General features: G+C 40.2%; 1 protein-coding gene across 5 annotated transcripts in view; it reads right to left on the bottom strand.

Annotated features, from left to right (window-relative positions):
- The window catches only part of MCTP2 (multiple C2 and transmembrane domain containing 2), a 128,600-nt gene that overhangs the window by 43,228 nt on the left and 64,953 nt on the right, over positions 1-20,419 (bottom strand). For all 5 annotated transcript variants that reach the window (XM_042039336.1, XM_042039337.1, XM_042039339.1 and 2 more), the window contains 6 exons: positions 19,617-19,710; positions 15,781-15,883; positions 13,978-14,080; positions 4,776-4,877; positions 3,784-3,858; positions 2,899-3,018 (listed from right to left, as the gene is read on the bottom strand). In XM_042039336.1, coding sequence (XP_041895270.1) covers positions 2,899-3,018; positions 3,784-3,858; positions 4,776-4,877; positions 13,978-14,080; positions 15,781-15,883; positions 19,617-19,710 — 597 coding nt within the window. The remainder of the gene's footprint in view (positions 1-2,898; positions 3,019-3,783; positions 3,859-4,775; positions 4,878-13,977; positions 14,081-15,780; positions 15,884-19,616; positions 19,711-20,419) is intronic.

Genomic DNA, 20,419 nt, shown 5'->3' with positions numbered 1-20,419 from the left:
GAACACTCTCAACCCTACAGGCAACATTTTTCACATGAGGGAATAATCCTGATATTCCCAGGCACACACAACGATGTGTCCATTTCTCACACCAGACCAGTGATGAGAGGTACACTATGAAGAACCCAGAAATCCCGTGTGTGATCCTTGCCTCTGACCCAGGGTGCTTTCTCTAGTTGTGTAGCACCATTTCCACCCAACCATTTATGCACCAGGCCAACATCACCAACAGTGAAATTCTGCTTTTCATCTCACCTCCCTTTCAACCCTATTTCCTAAACCTCTAAGTTTGAAAAAATTCTGATTTTACATGTGCTTCAGCACAGCCTAGTGTCCTCTGTGCCTATACAATTAACTCAGATGAAAAATCATCAGATTAAAAGCACAGAACACTGATGAAAAATGTGATTACATTTTTATAGCACAAAAAAATTCATCTACTCACATGTTCTTGGACTGTCTCCTCTCACCATTACATCCTAATAAAGAAATTTAGCTTGGGGTGATGAATCTTATAAATGAGGAAACAGCATGAGAGCATTTTTCTCATTCACTTGTGTCCTGCCTGTGCTGTCCTCTGTTTCCTCCCTCCTTACCTGTCCCTCTTTTTCTCTTACACCCCCAAAAGCAGCTATGTCCTTGTCACACACACAAGCTGTCACACTAATGGGGAGGGAAGACTAAAACAGGAAGGTGAAAGATTCCACGTCCTTGGCTACTGCTGTCCTCTGACAACCTCACAAATATTTTATCTGCCTGGCAGTGGGTTTTGTCTGACTGCTTAAGAAAACAAGGCTCCCATGATTATACTGTCTGCTTGTCTTCCTCCTCCTCCTCCCTCACTTCATTCCCCCTTGGAGGAAGGGGCATGGGTTACCTGTAGAGGGAAACCAAGGGAAATACCAGATCAAAATGGTTATTGCCAGGGGCCCAAGGGACATCATCTGTAAGGAAAAATAATTTTTAAAAAACGCCTTTTCTGGTTTGAGGGCCTGGCTGGTATCGAAGCTACCAGGGAGGGTTTCATGAACCCAGCTGGAAAATGGGTGGAGAAGCTTTGTGCATCCTCCTCACCTCATCTTTTAACCAGCACATAAGGAGTGGATTTTCCACACAGACTGGGCAGGGAGGGATGCTGCACCTACCGTGCTGTGTGCGTATTTTCAATACTATGAACACTCACGCTGGAAATAGTGAGACAGAGATATATAATTAGCATTTCATTTTTAGTGCCAGAGCTGAATTATTTCCATGTGAGAAAAATCAGATAGACTTAAATTTTGGGTTGTAGAAGAAGCCTGTGGTAATTATTCTTAGAATGGAGTATTTTTATTCCTTTCCCATTACCCACTTTCTTTCAGGAAACCAGGAGTATTATGGTATCCAGTAAAGATGTTATCAACCTGTAACTTGTAACCTGCTCATACTCCTTTTCACTGGGAATAAATTCCTTTGTCTTTAGACCCATTTTCCCACCTTCTTATTTTTCTGCCTCTCCACCCCTTCCAAACTTTTCCTAGGTTTGGAAAACTGAACTTGACAGCTGTAACTTCACAAGCATTTTGGTGCAAAAAGAGCAATCCTTTTAAATATGTGCGTAGATTCCTGCTGTACAGTGATGGCAGGACATGGACACTGGGATTTTATCCTCCCTTTCCAGCCCCACCATGAATGGCCACCTGATTCCCTTGGATACAGTCACAGAACACTTTTGCACAGCCACACGTACTTCAGTGAGGTACCAGCTACTCTGCTCTCCTGCCACTAACTATATATAATATATATATGTTCTAAATGAACTTCAAGCATCAGGAAAACAAATAATTAAAGAGAAAAGACCCTCTTCATCCTGCCCTCTCATCTGTGTGAGCAGTCCCTCTGACCTACAGGGTGAAGACAGCTCCTCTGTCTTTGCTCTGAAGCTTCTTTCAGTCAGGAATGGTCTACTTTACTCATCTGTGGCAAATACACTGAAGTGTTTTCCTTAAAAAAGCCTTTAAGCATCTTACAATTCACAGACAGTAAACACAGGAGAAAATCTTGGCGATGTGGATGTTGTATTGCTTAATAAACACTCAACTCAAAAACTTTCTTTCTGCAGGCTGGACCACCACAAAATGATTTTTGCAACCTTTAATGGCATGACAAACATTTCAAGCATGAAGAAAATGTCACACCGCAGAATAAAGAGCAGGCAAAATCTTTTTTGTGCTTGAGTGGATTATGAGAAAACTGCAAATGGGGTGTTTACTACCAAGAGGAAAAAGAAGAGAGATGAAAAGCGGGATAGGCAGGTGGAGAACTTGGCTTTTTGCTTGCAGAGTGCAGCAGAACTCACTGTCCAGCCTTATTTTTTTTTTATTCTTTTAAACAATATATTATTACAGTCAGGAGAATAAATTTGCAACAGGCAATGCCAACACAGGCAGAGCAGGAACTGATAAGCTGCAGTGAAGTGATGCCTCAGTGCAATGGAAGATGGAAGGGACAAGACCCATCAGCTCACTGCATCACCCAGACCAAAAGCATCTCCCTGCATCACCCTCTGGGCCACCACCTCCTTCCTTTCCTGCCACCCAGCTGCCATGTTTCGAATTAAAAATAATTAAAAATTCCAAAAGCGCCACACAGTGACATCACCCACCACGGACATGGGCATCCTCAGTGCTCGGTGCAGGTGGTGAATACCTCTGCTCCAAGCGAGGAAAGGCTGCTCCTGAAGGTCTCATTTCCATCCCCATCAGGCCCAGTGTGGCCCAAGCTGTCCTGCAGCCACACAGCCACAAAACAACACCAGCAAACGAGAAGGGGCTTCGTGCTGGTGGGGAGGAAAGCACGGGAACACTCCAGGATCTCAGATCACTTAGCCACATGCAATAAAAGAAGAAATCCACTTACCACAAATGCTATCAGGCTCTTTACCGTGGACTCCCAGAGAAAGCAGCTCCAAAGGAATTGTATTGTATTCCATATTGCCATGGTGATTTTTTTCACGCGATCAACATTTCTTGATAAGATCTGATAAATATTGAGTGGGAGGAGGGGAGGAGAAGAAGAGTTTAATCAAACACACTAATATCCTACTATTGCTTCCGAAACAGGGATAATTTAAGCTACAAATGCATGCCAGGGCACATATTACAAATAAAGCCTCTATTTCAGATACATTCGCCAGCTCCTGTCTGCCTTCTGATTACACCCAAACCTTCCAGATTTTCTTCAGGTCTTACAAAAAAAAGAAAAAAGGCACAAACTGATGCCAAAACTAAATAAAACAGTAGATGTATTCTTAAAATACATCAATGTCTCAGGCAAAGGGACAGAGAGAATGGAGTCTGATCCCCTTTTCTACATGTTTTGGACTAGTCCATAGAAACAAATAGGGATTTTTAGACTTATTATAGGGCCTCTCGATTTTAAAAAGAATAATGACCATTGTCCTAAAATCCTATTGACTTTTTACATAAGGAATTTAGCCCTGGTTTCTTCCTTCCCGAAGAAGGGAATAAGGCTCTCATTGAGCTTTAAGTGCTGCGAACTGTGCAAAACCCACAGCTATCATTTTCCCCACTCAGAAGCACAAAGCAGAACTACTGATGCAAGCCAGATCAGAAAGCAATTTCGTGTTAACACAAACAAACCTTTTAATATACACAGAAATATACAGAATTTACATGTGTTCAGCATTTTATGCATAAATAGGTTTTGTTCTAGCAACTGTGCTACAGCAATTCAAATCTTTCCAAAACAGATGCAAAAGCTTAGCCCAGACACAATTTTCACCTTTTTGGAAAATTTGCGGTTCTCCTCAGTAAAGCGCTTTTCTCGGGGCTTGAATGTTCTAATACTTGCTTTTATCTAGAAAAAAAAATTAACAAAAATAACACCATATAGTTTTCAATTAGTTATTTCAGTTTCATATCACCAGTGCTGCTCAGGAAGATCAGGTCTTTCAGCATCTCTCGCTCTTTTCAGACTCTGTGTGACTTAGGAATTGCTTTTTATACACATTTTCTACAGTGAGGATGGCTAGAGAGGGTGGATGCCCCATCCCTGGAAACATTCAGGTGGACAGGACTCAGACCAACCTGGCATAGGGGAAGGTGTCCCTGCCCATGGCAGGGCATATGGAATGAGATGAGTTTTAGGGTCCCTAAGAACCCAAACCACTCTATGATTCCATGCTCACAAAAATGCAGACAAGTTAAATTGGGCAAGGCTGGACTCACTTTAGCAGGAGCAGAGCTGTGGCACAGCCCATGATGGCCTTGATAAATAGGAGTTAAACTCAGTAAAAGGCTGTAGGGCATAAACGATTGAGACTGACTCAGCCACCTAAAAACTAAGCGCACTGTGTCCATGCCTCATTCATTTTCCTGTCAACACCCTGGGAAGAGAACATCCTGGGTCAGCTTTTTGGGGAAGAAATAGGTGTTAAAAATAATGTATAATAAGATGAACATGAAGCTGTTTTTTGGCTGTTGCAATTGAAGCCCTGGCCGCAGCAATCAGCACCTCCTTCCTAAGGTGCTTGTGGTTATTTGTCCCTCCAGAAATGCCCCTTTCTCTGTCCCATCCACCTGGAGGGGCCACAGCTCTGATCGCTCAAATCTTCTTCACTCACAACATCAAACATGCCTCCACCACCACATGCAATGTGGACAGGACTTTTCTGGCTTGGCTCCTGGTTTTAAAAGCATCACCCCCACCTCGTCCTTGAAGATTTGTACTTTTCTTACACCAGTGATAAGCAAAAAGAAAATACTTCAACTTACTGGATTAAACAGGACATCCAGCTCCAAGTAAATTGCTCCTTTTGAAGCACGTTCCAAGTCTTTATTCTTCAGTGTGTAACAACTTTGTTTACCGTTTCTAATCTATAGTTTGGGGTGGGGAGGGGAGAAAAAGCATCAATATTTTCCTGGCTGTACTCCTCAATATAATTTAAAGACACTGCAAACAAATAAATAAATATAACTCAAGCACAAAAAAACAAACAAAAACACCCCCCAAAAAAAAAAAAAAAAACCCACAGCAAAAAAACCTTCCCCTAAACCCTGATAATATACTTGGAGCCTGAAATACAAAACAACCGTTGGATTAGAGACCTATAAAATTGCAGATTAAATCTCTTATGGTCCAACTTTAATTTTCAGACCTTGTACTTTATAGTAGAGCAGTGCATGCAATAACCAGTCTGAAAATTCTGCCCTGGAAGCCAGTGAGTTGATGGGAAGTAATCAGCCTCCGTTATTACAAGTTTAAAATGGGATTTTTCTTCCAAAGCTTAAGAAAAGGGCCACAAACAACAACTTTACCCATTGCACACTCCAGTACATGAAACCACTTCTTAATGCTTAGTTTATTGCAACGTTATCAAATTATTACCCAGCAAACAAATGCAATCCAAAGAAATGGATCGGCTGAAGTGGAGTGAATGCTAATGTAACAAATGTTCAAAATTAACTAATTCATGTAAAAGACTTCTCCCTCCACCCCACCCCTGAATTTCAATACCATTTCTCTGCTCTGATCCACCGGTTGGCCCTATCTCATTAAGCATCTATTAAAAAAAAACCAACCAGCCCAACAACAAAATACCTTCCTTGCCATTTTGTAAACAATTTGGCTCAAAGCAAAAGCATTCTCACTTCAAAAATGATGGCAGAAATGTATTTATTATACACAGTAGGATATGTATTGATTAAACATTTGGCTTTTTAGGAAGCAGACCAGTTAATTCTAAACAGCAGTAACATAAAAAACTGCAGCTTACCAAAAAGCTACATTGAGGGACTGTAATGATCAAAGATTAAGGATAACGGAGGAAATTTGAGGGCATGAAATTGCAACCATATTTAAAATGGCTATTGCTGCTCTGGCATTTAGAAGAGGCACTCATATAAACCATGGTAGAAATGAGTAAGGGAAAAAAAGGTGTAATAAGGAACCAAGTGATTTCACAAGACAAGGGAAAGGTCACTCTCTTTCCCAATGTTGCTGCACCCTTTCTATACCAAAACAGTCAAAGGGTAGATGGGATTTCTGCCTAAGGGTTGAAAGGGAAGAGGGCCCTCACAAGGACCAACTCTGCATCCTCAGTGGTGTAAAACCAGGAACTCCAGCTATTATCTCTCATCCAAAGCTTTTCAGTTACAGAGACTTATGTGGAATTCATAGAACACCAATAAATAATAACAACAACAGGCACTGCACTAAACTGATCACAAAGCACCTCTGCTTCCACCACAAGAGAGTACACACAGTGGTGGAGCTGGCAGCAAAGGATGCTGCAGCTCCCAGGGAAGGGACAGGTACAAAAACATTTTTCAGACCTGCAGCCTCAAAACAGAAGAGCTGCCAAAGTGATTAGACCCTTTTCTAGGGCCAAATGGACTGGCATCAGGAGGTCCTCAGGCCAGCTGCCACATACAGCACTGTCAACCCGTCATAAAGGTTTCTGCTCTTTCACCAGTTTGCTTTTCCCCCCTTCAAAAAAAAAAGGCAAAAAATTTAAATTTACTGAATGAAAACAAAGTTTTGTTTGGAAATGAAAGATTTTGTTAAATTTTACAAATTAAAGCATAAATGGTTTTACTGATGGAAGGGACACTGGGACAGAAGGATTTGGTTTGAGGTCACTGGTCCAACAGGATGCCCCAGCAACAAATTTAGCCTGAGCTTTGATTCATGGATTCTACTGTGACAGGATAGAATGTACTTTATTCCCAGTGTGTCTGCAGAGGTGCAGATGTCCAATATATACCACAATATCCTAATTCTGGATCCTCCATAGTTATTAATTTTGGAGCTGAATTTCCATGTATTTCAGGCACACATATTTCTCATGGCATTTCATTCAGTTACACCAGAAGCAACAGCTAGTGGGATGGCCTCTTTATATTCTAACATCTTTCAAAAGCATAACCCACAAGGAAAAGAAATCTGACACAGGAGCTAAATTGATAGAAAAAGGAAAAGAAACATTTCTGAGTGTTTAAGCCTGATACTGTGGGGTATTCTGCACTCAAAAAAATAATACTTTGGGGAAAAGACTCCTCATTTTAAGAGCTGGAGTTGAATCAAACATTTCGGGTGCAGCTGCAGGTGTTTTCACACAGAAAGCTTTAAATCAGCAGCAAATAATTTCCAGCTCTGCCTGTATTTGTAAATAAGGGTTGCTTGGGAAACTTCTTTAATGGTGTCATTATTATTGTTGCTGCTATTCTTAAATTGAACAGGGCAGGAAGTAATGCAGTGCAAATAAAGTTTTAGAATCCGATTTATTTGGCATATTTAATTCTAAGTATTCCAACTGTCTGGAAAAAGATGTGCAATTATAACTCAGCCTAAGACTAAACATTCATAGAGGTATTTTAGCTTTAGACTTTCTTCAGCAAGAGAAAAGTACAAGAGAAGAACGACAGGCTATGAACTGTCTCCATTGCATTTTCGTTTGGATAGAAAGAAAAAAAAAACTGAAAAAGAAGTCAAACAAAAGACTCTCTTACAGTTTTGGCACTGTGCTAGGGCAGCATGGTTCAACAAAAGGTACAAGGTAATTCTAAGACCCACAGCTGCATGGAGATTACACTGGTGGCATGTCTCGACTGTGCCCCCAAGAAAACATGCAAAAGAGCCTCGAATACTCCTCATTTTCACTGCATCCTGTTCTTGGGCCAGAGTTCAGATTCTGTTCAGCTTCTCCCCCAATGCTGAAAGACAGACAGTCATATTCATTTTGCATCTATTTCTTTCTCCTCTCTGGGTACTTTCCCCCAGTCTCTGCTATTCCCAAAGACTGCTTAAATGCTCTCTCCAGCCGTGGAAAAGAGCAGCCAGGGCTGGGGCTGTAGGATGAACCTCAGTGTCAGAAAGATCAGGCTTCTTCTGTCACCCAAACACTTTTTGCTGATGATGTCACACAGATTTGACTCCATGAGTAGTTCTGACAGCTGTATCTAAAACAAGTTATCTTTCCTAAGAATATTAACATCTACTTACGGGAAAAGGAAAGGAAAGGAAAGGAATATTCAAACTAAATGTGAAAATATCTGCAGGTAAGCATCTCAAAGAGATATAATCAATATTATTCCTTTATTGATGATGCTTTATATCCTCACTGAATACTAATGCCTGCATTCTCTGAAAGCTTCTTATTAGCTTACTGGGGCTCAACCACCAAGCAAGACTGCCCATAACCCTGGGATTAACATGAGGACAGCTATGTCTACCACACCCACATGCTGCATTTTGCAAGGTCACCATCAGAAAAAAAAAATAGTCTGGATTTTCATCCCATCGGAATTCCTGATATTTGGGGCATGATATTTTCCTCTTCTGAGTCAACACAGACAAAACCATATCCATATTTTCACAGAATGGACCGTATATTCTATGTCACATCCCTTCCCCATACAGGACCACGAAAAGGAAATTATCAGTTGGAAGAAAAGCTGAAATTCTTTTTTGCAATAAATATTTTGACCTACAGAGGCACTTGAGGCAAAACACTCCCTGAAGTTGCCTCTAACAAAAGGAAATGTTGAGGTACACGAGACCACCATCCAGTCAAGGTCCAAAGTGCACCAGGTTCCTCTCAAACGGATGAATATATTTGCTAAACTCTTTGCACAGATGTACCCAGTAAAACAAATGTGACTAAACACAGTATTGATGTATCCAGCCAATGTTAAATCTATTAAGCAACAACCTTCTGACCGCTTGGGAATTTTAATGAAATAGCAAAAGCCAAGATTGATATGACACAAAACACGGAGAAGACAGGACCCTTACGCAGCAAAGCGTGTTTTTTCATTGCTCTTGTCTCAAAGAAATATGGTTTAGTGGCTTTTTTTTTTACATTGATTTTAAGAAAACTTCACTCTGTATACAGCTTTGATGCAGATTCAATGTCATATATTGATGACCTGACAGAAGAACGCTGGGTTAAACCTCTGTACATCAACACCCGTGATGTGTGGAGAGGGTAATGGCTACTCTCCAAGGGTAATTCATCTAAAGCATTTGGGACCTCTGATATTCCTGCTTGAGCTCATTGCTGATGCACAATGTCATCCCATTTGCCCTGCATACCATAAAGCTGTCTTGTAATAGACACACACCTCCCCTTATCAAAGGACGTATTTCCGCAGGAAAAGATGAAAGCAAGCCACATATTTGATCCACCAGTACGTGAATAAAGAGGTTTTTGTTCCCCCCCCCAGTCTTGCCATATGCACTGAACCAATTTTGTACAAAATGCCTGTTTCTTCACCCCAAAACTCTTTACCCCAAACACTTCACTTTGAATAACCTTCTGTGGGATCCGAAGTGGAATGGAGATTTGGGTTCTTAGAAGAGGACTGTTATCCAAAGACCAAGGAGATATGGAGCTGATGGACTGAAAGAAAGCAGGCAGGGCTCTCATACAAGGGCTTCGAGCCAATCTGAGGAGGAGCTGAAAACCCTTGGAGCACAAGGATCCTAGGTGATACTTGAGACAACATCCCTGTTGATGCCTTTTCAGTGAGCAGTGAGTGGCTGGGAGAGAATCTAATGTCAGAAACAAGACATTGTTTTTCCTAGAAGAGATGTGGGGGATTTTTCCCCATTCCAAAAGTCCTGGTTCACTATGAGGATAAAAGTCAGAACAGACAGCACACTTCACAGCTGCCTCCGTTGCATAAACACAGCAATTTCACTTCTCTCAAACTCTAAAACTTTCTCCTGGAATGGATTGTGCATTTATGGTCAAGTGCTAAGTAAGTGCAATCGTCAGGTGTCTGCTCTCTGAATCCAGGCCATCCTTTAGACAATTAAGCATGCCAAAGGCACACTCCTTGTTTTCAGTGGTCGTTGGCTACTGACCTTGCCTGGCACTTGGAAATATTTCATAGACCTCTTCCTGACGGCTGGAAAAAAAGGGTGCAGCTGAGGACTACTCTGAGCTGATAATCCAGCAGATAAAAAATATTCCATTCTGCACTACAACTGTTCACTCAAAGGCTTTTCTACATGAGGATATTTGATATACTCTGCTTTCAAATTCATTGAAGCACACTATATGCTCCCATGTCTCTAATAACTTGCAGCCTTCTAGGAGATAGGAGTCTCTTGAAACAGAAGAAAAAAGACAGACCCTCACAAAGAAACACACGGTTGCCTTTACTAAGATCTGGGACACAAAGGAACACAGAGATAGAAAGGACTTCTTTGATAATTAGTTCAAGTCCCCCAGAACCTACAAAACTTCTAAAACCTATCAAACTTCTTTCTTGAAGTAATAAAGTTTTTGCCCTACTTCTCTGTTCCCCAGGTCCTTCTTCAGTTTCTGGCACAAAAGCCTGTTCTATTCAGTGCACATGGGCTTCCCTTCCACTCCCCATGCTCCAGCATCTCCCTCCCAGCCCAAGGGTTGGCCCAGCCATACTCCTCTGGCAAGAGAGGGATCCATTTTGCTGGATACCCTGGTAGCAGTAATCTGTGTCTTTTCTAGATTAAATTGTGCTTCTGTGAATGTGGCTGACCAGAGCAGTGTTGGAGATGAGGTCTCACACATGCTTTAGAGGAGGACAGTAATTTGACAAAAAGGACAGGAGAAAAAAAGTACAATAGGTTGATCAACATGGAAAAGTTAAAGCTAAACCACAAAGAACTTCTCTCTCTCTGTCCCCAAATTCAGTTTATTGCTAGCAAAATGTGCATTTATTCAATTCTGCTTTATCACATCTACCAGCACGTGAAGTTTGCAGCTTTAATCATCATTTGGCACCCTAAAACTCCTCTCACACGGCCCAGCTTTTTTTCTTAATTGATTCCTTCAGTAATCCTAGATCACAGTCAAGGATGAATGGGAAGAATACGTAATTTCACTATCCCTGAATTTTTCCACCGTAAGATTATTCCTGTGTTAATGTGATGATGAGGGTGTAGTCATGTTTGCAAAATGCCAGTGTGGGACTACTGAACACATTTAACCCAAAATTCGTTGTCATATTAATTAAACATTTCATATCCCTCCAACATATACTTTATTCAAGGCAATTTTTCATTAAGAAAAGAATCTAGTCATCCATGAACAATTCCTGAAGTAAACTTACTTCACGTGCTGACAGCTCACAAGTCAAACTTGTGCATTTTTAACAAGAAAAAAATGGCAAATGCACATCTATTTTCAAAAGACAATTCAATGTCAGGCAAATATTAGGTCTGATTACATACAGAAATTAAATCTACGTGATTGTGAGGCTTCTTTGAGTATTTAATGTCCGTTCTCTTTTAGTATATTTATCTAAATGCTTCAAAGGATACATTCAAAGTTAAAGTCAAAATTACAACATACATTGAAATTCCCATTTCAAGAAAAAGAGCTTAGAAAATTCCAATTCTCTGTCTGAGCAGACCAAGTTAATAGGTGCAAAATGTTTTTAATCAGAAGCAGAGATGAGTATATTTACACTAGATTTGACTGAAATAGGAGGCAGAGAAGTTTGGATGGGAAGGAGGAAGATCAGTTGGCAAGGGAAAGCATAAACAATTTTTATTTTATTTTTTTTTGTCTCAAACCTTGGACACAAAAAACCCTACACTGAATAGTTTGGACATTACCACACACATGCACTCCCCTCCTCTGCCTTGTTACATGCTTCCTAAGGGATACTTGACAAATGCCTATAAAATCAACAGAAAATCCAAATCTAACATCTCCTCACTGTGAGCCCACACAGCCTGCTGCCGATCATGCAGGCCATTTGGCAAGCACTGGGTCTGCAAGAGAGCAGCTGCTCCAGCCACTCTCTTCCAGTAACATCAGAGATACGAGGACTTGGGGAAAAATTAGCAAAGTGATCAAAAATGGAATAAAAGATGTTAAGAGGTTTTTTCCTCCCTGTAAACATCAAATAATCCTCCATGCCCAACTGACTCTAATATTGTTCTAAAATAGGAGATACTGACAACTCAAGCTACAAAAATAGACAAACAATCTAAAATATCCCCAAAAAGATCACAGAGTCTTAGCCACAGAGGGAAAAGCATTGTAAAGCTCACAACAGCATGTGGGCCGCCAAGAGCTCAGTACTTACTCCTCACATTTTATATCTTAGGCTTTTTATATCCCCAAATTGCTGGGGTTCCCCTGTTTCAGACTCCAGCGTGAACTGTAAAGAGCACAGGGTGGATGAAAGCAAACACGCTTTTGTGAAGAGATTCAAAAGTAACATTGCCTTTAATTTGCATATACAAGAAATACACTTGTTTAGACAAAATCACAACAAAACCGGAGCACACAGACCTATTTCTTTCCCACTATAAAGCATTCCTTAGTTTGGGATCATATCCTCTAAGTCAGTTTAAGAGTTTTTTGGGCAGTTTATTATTTATTTGGAAATACCAAATGTTTCAGTCCCTCTCTCTGATCTTGATCGGGTCCCTTGCCTCAACTGTGCTTATGCCGTGAGGCTTATATGGCCTGCCTTGATCAGATGGGACCTTTGCTTTCCCTCTAGAAATCTCCCATTTCTCCAGCCTCTGCTAGGACAGAGCCCCACAAATCCATCACTGCCTCTTCTGCAGCAGCCAACCTCTAAAACTCAAAGACAAATTCTTGCCTTAACCCTGGAAGATGTGTGCCAGCGTTTCTGCAGAGGTGAATATGCTTTCACAGGCATGTTTCAAAACAATACTGCAATTCTGTACTCTGCAATTTCAATCAGGATCCACCATCTGCCTATTTGAGAGTGCCATTACCCACAGCATCACACCAAGCATTACCGAAAGCATCTCACCACAGCCTGTGGCGCTGGAATCAGGTTATATATGGAAAGCATAAATGTCACCATAGAATATCCTGACTTGAAAGGGACTCACAAGGATCCTTGAGTCCGACTCCTGCATGGGACAACCCCAAGAATCACACCATGATGTTCGCACAACAGATCATCTCCCCACACGTTTGCACAGGGCTCAACTGCACAAATATCTGTCACAGGCTCCCCTCTGCACAGGGAACCTCCTGCAAGGCATCTGCCTCACAACTCACAGAAACCCCCACACTTACAGCTAAACGTGTTTACACAACTTGACTAATATGACACAAGAGTCCCATGATGTTTCAAGCCTCATCTACTAATTGATTTAATAAGTCACAGCCTAGAAAGTTCTTCCTATGCCTTACTCTAAAAGCTACCAGAAAGAACCTTCTGTGACACTGCACGTACACATGGAGCTGTTTACGTCCTCTTGATCTGGTTTGCTCACTATTATTACCAGTCTTGTTTCAAAATTAAATCAGTCTTACCAAACACAAAGCTGCTTTCCCCCCATTTCTCTATTAAAGTCTTTTAATGATCCTTTCATGTTCCACTCTCTTTAGCTTGGCCTTTTTTGGCTATTTCTGAAAAAGCTTCAACTCTCTAATCTCCAGAGCAACCACTTTCCCCTGAGCTCGCTTTGTTTCCAGTTTTGATTTTATACTCCCATGGTAGCGCTCACTCCTCACATATTTGTTTACAGAACAAAAGCCACCAGTCTTTAAAAGCACTATGGAGTGGAAAACACCCCTTTTAGGTAATTTTATTCAGCTGTGCCAATAACAACAGCTATCTCTAGTCAATCCTACTGCGATGTGCAATTACTTTCTCGGAGTAAAAAGAAGCAAGACGGAACAAAGACATGCTTAAAATGTTACCTTCGGAAGATGATGTGGAAACATACAGAACAACTCAATTATGTTTTCAGACCTACATGGCACTGATGAAGTACAGACATTTCTGCAATTTGCTTTCCAATCAACCAAATTTGTACTAAGATGGGTTGACAGCGCTCGTTAAACTAAGGAGAACTATAAACACTGCCAGCTAAGGCATGTATAGATCACAAAACCTGTTTAAATCTGTGGGGGTTTGTGCTACGGGGGGGACAAAAAATGCAACTTGTTCCCAGCCAACCATGATACATGCGGTAAAGGTAACTTACAGAGAGCAAAGGGATGGCAACTTTTCCAAGGAAATCAGGGGGTTTATCTCCATCTTCATCAAACACTGTCACTTCCAGAACATCGTGAATATCTTTAATAGGGCTGGAACAAAAACGTGCAGACACATAAAAAAATAGCATTCAATACACATGCACACAGCCTCCTCCACAAAGATCCGAGACTACTGTTTTACTAATTAAGTTTGTATTACCTTGGAGTATATAACCAGCATTTAATTAAATTCCCCCCCCCCCAAAATGAATCAAGTGATGGGTATTCCCCAAGCTTCCCCCTCATGTTTCAGTTGCATAACTAGGTGAAGAAACTAACAGACAGTGACCTTTTTTTTTTCTTTTTGTATTGGTGATGCTATCAATGTAAAACTCAGCTCTCCAACAGAGAAAGCTGGTGACTGGGAGAGGTCAAGGGCTGAATTCAGACCCAAGCTTCACTGCATTAAAACTGCACAGTGACACACACCCACAGAAAGTGTGTTGCAGAAAACCTGGATATAAAGTGGAGGGCTTTCTGGTGGTGTTGAAAGCTCCAGCTGAAATGGACTCATCCACTCAAAACAATCCACACTGCTCCAAAATAAATCTAAATCATCAATAGCTTTTAAGGGGTTTAATTAATTTTTTTTTTTAATGGACAAAAATCTAATGAGAGATGCAAGTGCCTGACTGGCTCTGCAGATTTGGTGCTTGGATTAACCAGGCAACATTAGTAAGAAAGTTAGAGTCCATAGCTGACATTTTTGACACCCACAGGAAGTACAGACACAAACTTTCTTTTTAAATAAAATAAATTTGGATTGTTATTGGATTTATTTTGCTGGCTGAACATCCAACAAGACTCATCTGCTGGCACAGTCTCAGAAAAAACAGTGATGAGTGGAAGCTTCTTGAGAACAGACAAAGTATGAGAAAGGACTCCAACGGACAAGCATTCAGCTGCACCCCTGAATTAAACAGAAATCCAGCAAAGTATTTCTATAAAAGAAATCAGATAGCTTTTCTTGTGTTCTCATCCAGCCTAGTATTTACCAATGTTGCTTCAGCAAGAAGTTGGTAATTTTCAAACTGTTCTTCCAGTGGACAGATGCAAATGTCACAAATGTTTCACTGCCAGCCCTTTCAGCTGCCTTCCTTGCATAGACTGCTGCAGTCTTGGAAGATGTTTATCTCATTCACTTATTCACAAAAATCTTTGTCAGCATAAAGCAAGATTAAAAAATTGGGCTGCCTAAAAGCAATACGTAAATTATAATTTTTAATATTAATAAAGTGGCCAAAAAAAAAAAAAAAAAGAATACCTTGATTTCTATAAAAATTTTAGCATCGAATTTGGAGCATGTTTGACTAGTTTAAATTCAGAAGATATACCAAAACCAACATGAGCCCTAACGCTCTGCTTATTTCAAATTAAACAAGGATTCTACCAAGGTACAATGAAATATATTTTATTTTAAGTTACGGAAAATGTAGGCGTGAGTATCTGGTCTCAACTTTCTGCTACATTATATCTTGGATCAAGCTATGACTCCATTATGTCTAGTCATGATTCTTCCTATAAATATCACAGTAATTTTTCTTTTAATGACTTCTATTAATAAACTCCATGCAAGAACTAGTAAAAGGCAAAAGGCTTTAATTAAGTTATATTTGAGATTTCTCCAACATCCTCTCTATGAAAAAATGACATATCTTAAACGTGACCTTTGCATTTTCTCAAAGTCAATAGCTTTCCTAGTTAAGCTGCTGACTGGAGTTGCTGCACGGTTTCCAAAGCAATCCACTTACAATGTGAAAACTTTGTTCCACTCCGGATTGAGGTTCTTGTAAACGGTGTGCGTTTGAAGCATGTCATTTCCCAGCTCCAAGACACAGAAAGGATCACTTTTGCCTAGGGAAAGAAAAAAAAATTAAGTGGACCAATTATGGTATTTAGTATGCAGTAGGGCTGAGGAAGCAATTGGTTAAATAAAATTAGATCCATTAAAGCAACTGCAAAGTGCTCCGTTCTGTTGGAACGACTTGCCAAGGAAACAGTATCTCTGACTCATCCCCAGTTCTGGGAACTCCAACACTCACCTTATAGCTCACTCTGGGGGCTTCACTCTAATACCTGAACTCTGAGACTTCCAGTGAATTATCTCTCAGTCTTTACAGCAAGAAAGATCTTTTCATGTTGACAATTAATTACTCAGATGCCCTTAGGAAAGCAGCACCATTGTTCTGACCCAGGGAAGCAGCAGTGCTGCAGTTACACTCCCTATTTTATCCTCTGCTTAGAGCCTGTTGTCTTCTTCAGTAGATTACAGGATTAAGTATCCACATCAGGAGAAAAGAAGCACAACACTGACTGAATCAGCAGCATTTCTTCAATTAGTTCCATGTGAGCAAGTCCTGGAAGCTATGAAGGCTCTACACCATGACACAGTTTAAACAAAACCCAACATCAACTGGAGAATCCATGCATGATCCAGGTATTGGACTTACAGGAAACAAACAGAGCAAACCCCCCAAAACAAAAAAACAAAAAAGGGAAAAAAACCCTCTTCTGTAAAGAAGGATGTCAACACGGAATCTGATAGCTGTAGACATGTTTGGCTAATGTATTTTTTGATCACTCACATTACATGAATTTGTAGTTTTCCCAATTCATTGGAGCTAAGCAGTTTCCTTTGTGAGCAGAGTGGCCCCTTATCAGCATGTCTGGCTCAGTATCTGATTTAATCTCATCTCCAATGCTCATGTACAACTCAGCCACAGACACTCCAGCCTAACTTTTATGTAGGCAACTAAATATGTCAGCAATGCAGGGATTTAGATAGCAGACAAACAAGATATTTAAGCAAAAGCTGTCCTTTTCTTAATCCTTATTATTAATGCAGAGCTTTTAAGGGTCTTACTCTCAGAAGTTTATAAACTAAACAGGAATTTTTCCCGTATGTAAACAGTGGGTATTAACTAGTCAATATTGGTAAAGTTTAAAGACCATGTGTATTACTGGAATATATTTGTCTTCTCCTTTTCAGCTTACATGCCCATTCCCTGATAAGTGTGGAAAATGCACGTAGCCTTTCAGAGAAACTGCTTGAAATGCAAACTGGTATATGCCAAAAACAATCCCACTGTATAATTTGGTATTCTGAATGCTATTTTTTGGTCAGTGAGCAAATGCAGTGTTTGAGAAGAACTCTCATGCGTACATAGAAAACATCCAACAAAGCAGAAAAAGTCATTTCCACGTCAACAAAACTATTATCTAGAAATATAAAAGCATGGAAGGCTCAAACTGGACTAGCTGTGGTTGAAGAGCTTCTACATATATGATACAGCTGTCTGGAAACCAGCCCAAAATTTATGTCAAACAGTAAAATATGGATTTTCAGAACACTGTCCGAAACCAAAGCAGATACTGTGTGTTTTCTGATCACTATCATTACAGCAGGCTAAAAACTTGCAATTAAAATCTATGATTACAACATACAAGCAACTGACAGAAATCCCAATCACAGCAAAATCCAATCTTTACTATGAAATAAGGTATAAGGTGGCATCACCCCCACTGCTCTGCAGGAGTTGGGGGATATAAGACTCATGACTGCTACAGGAAGGGACAGGGAAGGGGCACTACCTGCTCACACTGCTCCTCTATTAACCCTTGGAAATCTTTGTACCTTTGATTCCCTCTGTGATTTTCCCTTTATTAGATTTTTAGCTGGGACTTTGAATTTACTTTTATCAATAACAATAAATCTGAGCAGTCTCCTTGGCAATGCAGGAAATATGGCACTGCTCTAGGAGGGCTCTATTATGGAAGCCCATAATTGCTGCACTAATCATTTATGAATGGCTCAGAACAGATAATTAATCTTTATGTCTCTCATTTCATGATCAGAAATTATGCTATTTTTACCTAAAATGGCTGCATCCTTTTGCAATTTGGTGGGTCTATTACAGCATAATACTAGGATATTTTCAGCACTGCCATTGAAAAACAATTTGTCATTTGCTTTATGAATCAGGCTCAAAGCCTGGGTTATTTTGAATATAATGACAGACTGAGTAACCTTTTACTTAAGCAGAATTTCATTCTGTGCTATGCACAAGGAATGTGTGTCACATACTCTGTATGAAAAGTCTTTGAATTGCAGAATCAAGAACCTGCGTGTCTCTTCCAATGTTCATTATCCACCCACGTGCTCCTGTTTGAGTACTGAGGGAAAGGGGGCCAAATCCATCAGTGATGCAACTGCTTTAGCATCAGCAAAGTTTTCCAGAGGGTAAAAAACCTTCTGGGCTCAGCTCTTTCCATGAACACTGTCTATATTAAAACATCACATATTTCTAGATGGAATCTTTGGCACATGGCAAGGCTGGGGCTGCTCTGCTCCGCTACACTTATTAAATTAAATTAGTCAGCAAGGTGCAGTTGCACTCCTAATTCCATATGGACATATACCTTATGTCAATTTAGCTATGGATTTCTTTACAAGTTTCCTTTCATTATTGACAGGTTTTGTTTTGTTTTTGTTTTTTTTTAATTAAGTTCTTCAGTTCCTTAAAGTACTGCTCTCTGCACTAAAGTTTTTTTTCCACTTCAGGGTTAAGCATTGAATTGAATATAGCCCTAAAATAGTACCGTGATTAATCATGGGCTTTCTCCTTTGCTCCTTTTTTTAGGAGCAGCATTCTCTTATGCAACAATGCCTTCACAAATACGAGAGAATGGGGCAAGAGTGTTTTCCCTCTAGCATCTTCCCTGCCTTTATCAACAAATTATCTTAAAAAAAATGACTATGTCAGCAAATACACAACACACAATGCTGTGCCTGTGAATTATGAGCTGCTGAGAGATAGAGAGGGGAATTAAAAGGTCTCCAGAATCCTGGAGAAGATGATAATAAAAATAATAATATCCAGGCAGTCGCTACAGAGAAGTATCAACCTCCTAGACATTCCCCCGAGGTACAATATAAAGTTGTGGTTTTAAAAGGTGTTAGTGTCCACTGCTGTCAGGACCGAGCACAACTTGAGGTACAGATCAGTGGAAAATCCATACTTTTCATGGAGTAAGAGCACCAAAAAGGTCATCCCAAATTGAAGCCTCAAATAAGCTGTAAGAGAAAGCATCGCACTCACAGCCCCATTGCTGACAAGCTTTCTCTTTCAGGTGACAGCCTGCAGCATCACCAAACCCACACACCCAGCACCACACCAGACACCCCAAAATCTTTCAGTCTTGCTCCAAACTCACAAGATACCAGATAAAAGATGGAGAGGCTTTGCTTTGCAGGTGCTTTGCAGGCACCTTGCAGGCACCATTGCTTTGTATCAGCTCTTATTTTACATATTCCTGATGGAAAAAACCACTTAGCATGACGTGCTGTTGGAAAGTTATCTGTCAGACTGCTCAGGTATAAAGGGAAATTAAGATCTCCATCCGCTGGACCTTCCCACATGCTTCTGGCAGTCGAAGCCATTTGGTATCTCAGTTCCCCGAGGCATGTTTCACCGCTGGAGAGATGATGGGATGATTCACTTTTCCTTGATCAACTGACAGTTCTGCACAAAGTCTATCATTTGCAATATATTATAGCATCATATGCTGTGAAACAGAAATAAAATACCTGAAAAATCTGCTGCCATCAGGTCCACTGCCTTTAAAACTTTGACTTGTAAGAAGCCAATGTCCTTTATGTCCCGAAAGGAATTCTTTATACACTGCAAGAAGAAAAGCACAAAGATATATAAGCAACAGAAACTACTGAACTATTAAATAGCTTATCACAGAATTGTTTAGGTGGAAAACAACCTCTAAGATCATCAAGTCCAGAAATTAACCCAGAACTGCCACGCCTACCACTAAACCATGTCCCTAAAAACCACATCTACATGTCTTTTAAATATCTCTGGCATTGATGACTCAACCACTTCCCTGGCCAGCCTGTTCCAGTGCTTGACAACCCTTTTGGTGAAGAAATGTTTCCTAATATCCAATCTAAATCTCCCCTGGCACAACTTGAGATACACTTATTCCTTCCTGAGCAGCTTCTGAGGATGTGGAAGCCATCATATAGCTTTATCTCCCAACATTTGAAAGTCCAGAAAATAACCTCCCTAGAGGAAGAAATAAAGCTAAGTATATTATTATCTCTTCATGATATTCAGTGTCTCATTCCCCACCATAATCTCTTAATACAATTCAAGTTTGCAAAGAACAGCATTAGTTTAAAACTCAACAAATACAAACAGCCAAATTGCTTGGGTCTATCTGCCCTGCCAATCTCCTTGTCATTCAAAATGCAACAACTATTCCATTTAATAGTTTTCTTTGGTAGGGGACATGTTATTATGACTGGAGAATTTTATTTTTTGCCCTGCAATTTTGACTATTTCAAAACTAAAAAAAAAAAAAAAAAAAAAAAAAAAA

Source organism: Corvus kubaryi, unplaced genomic scaffold (assembly GCF_017639235.1).
Source record: "Corvus kubaryi isolate FWS band 111438036 unplaced genomic scaffold, C.kubaryi_AGA036_p1.0 37394, whole genome shotgun sequence".
NCBI lineage: Eukaryota > Metazoa > Chordata > Aves > Passeriformes > Corvidae > Corvus > Corvus kubaryi.
The sequence above is the reverse complement of the archived record's forward strand: the minus strand, read 5'-3'. Positions and strand labels throughout refer to the sequence as shown.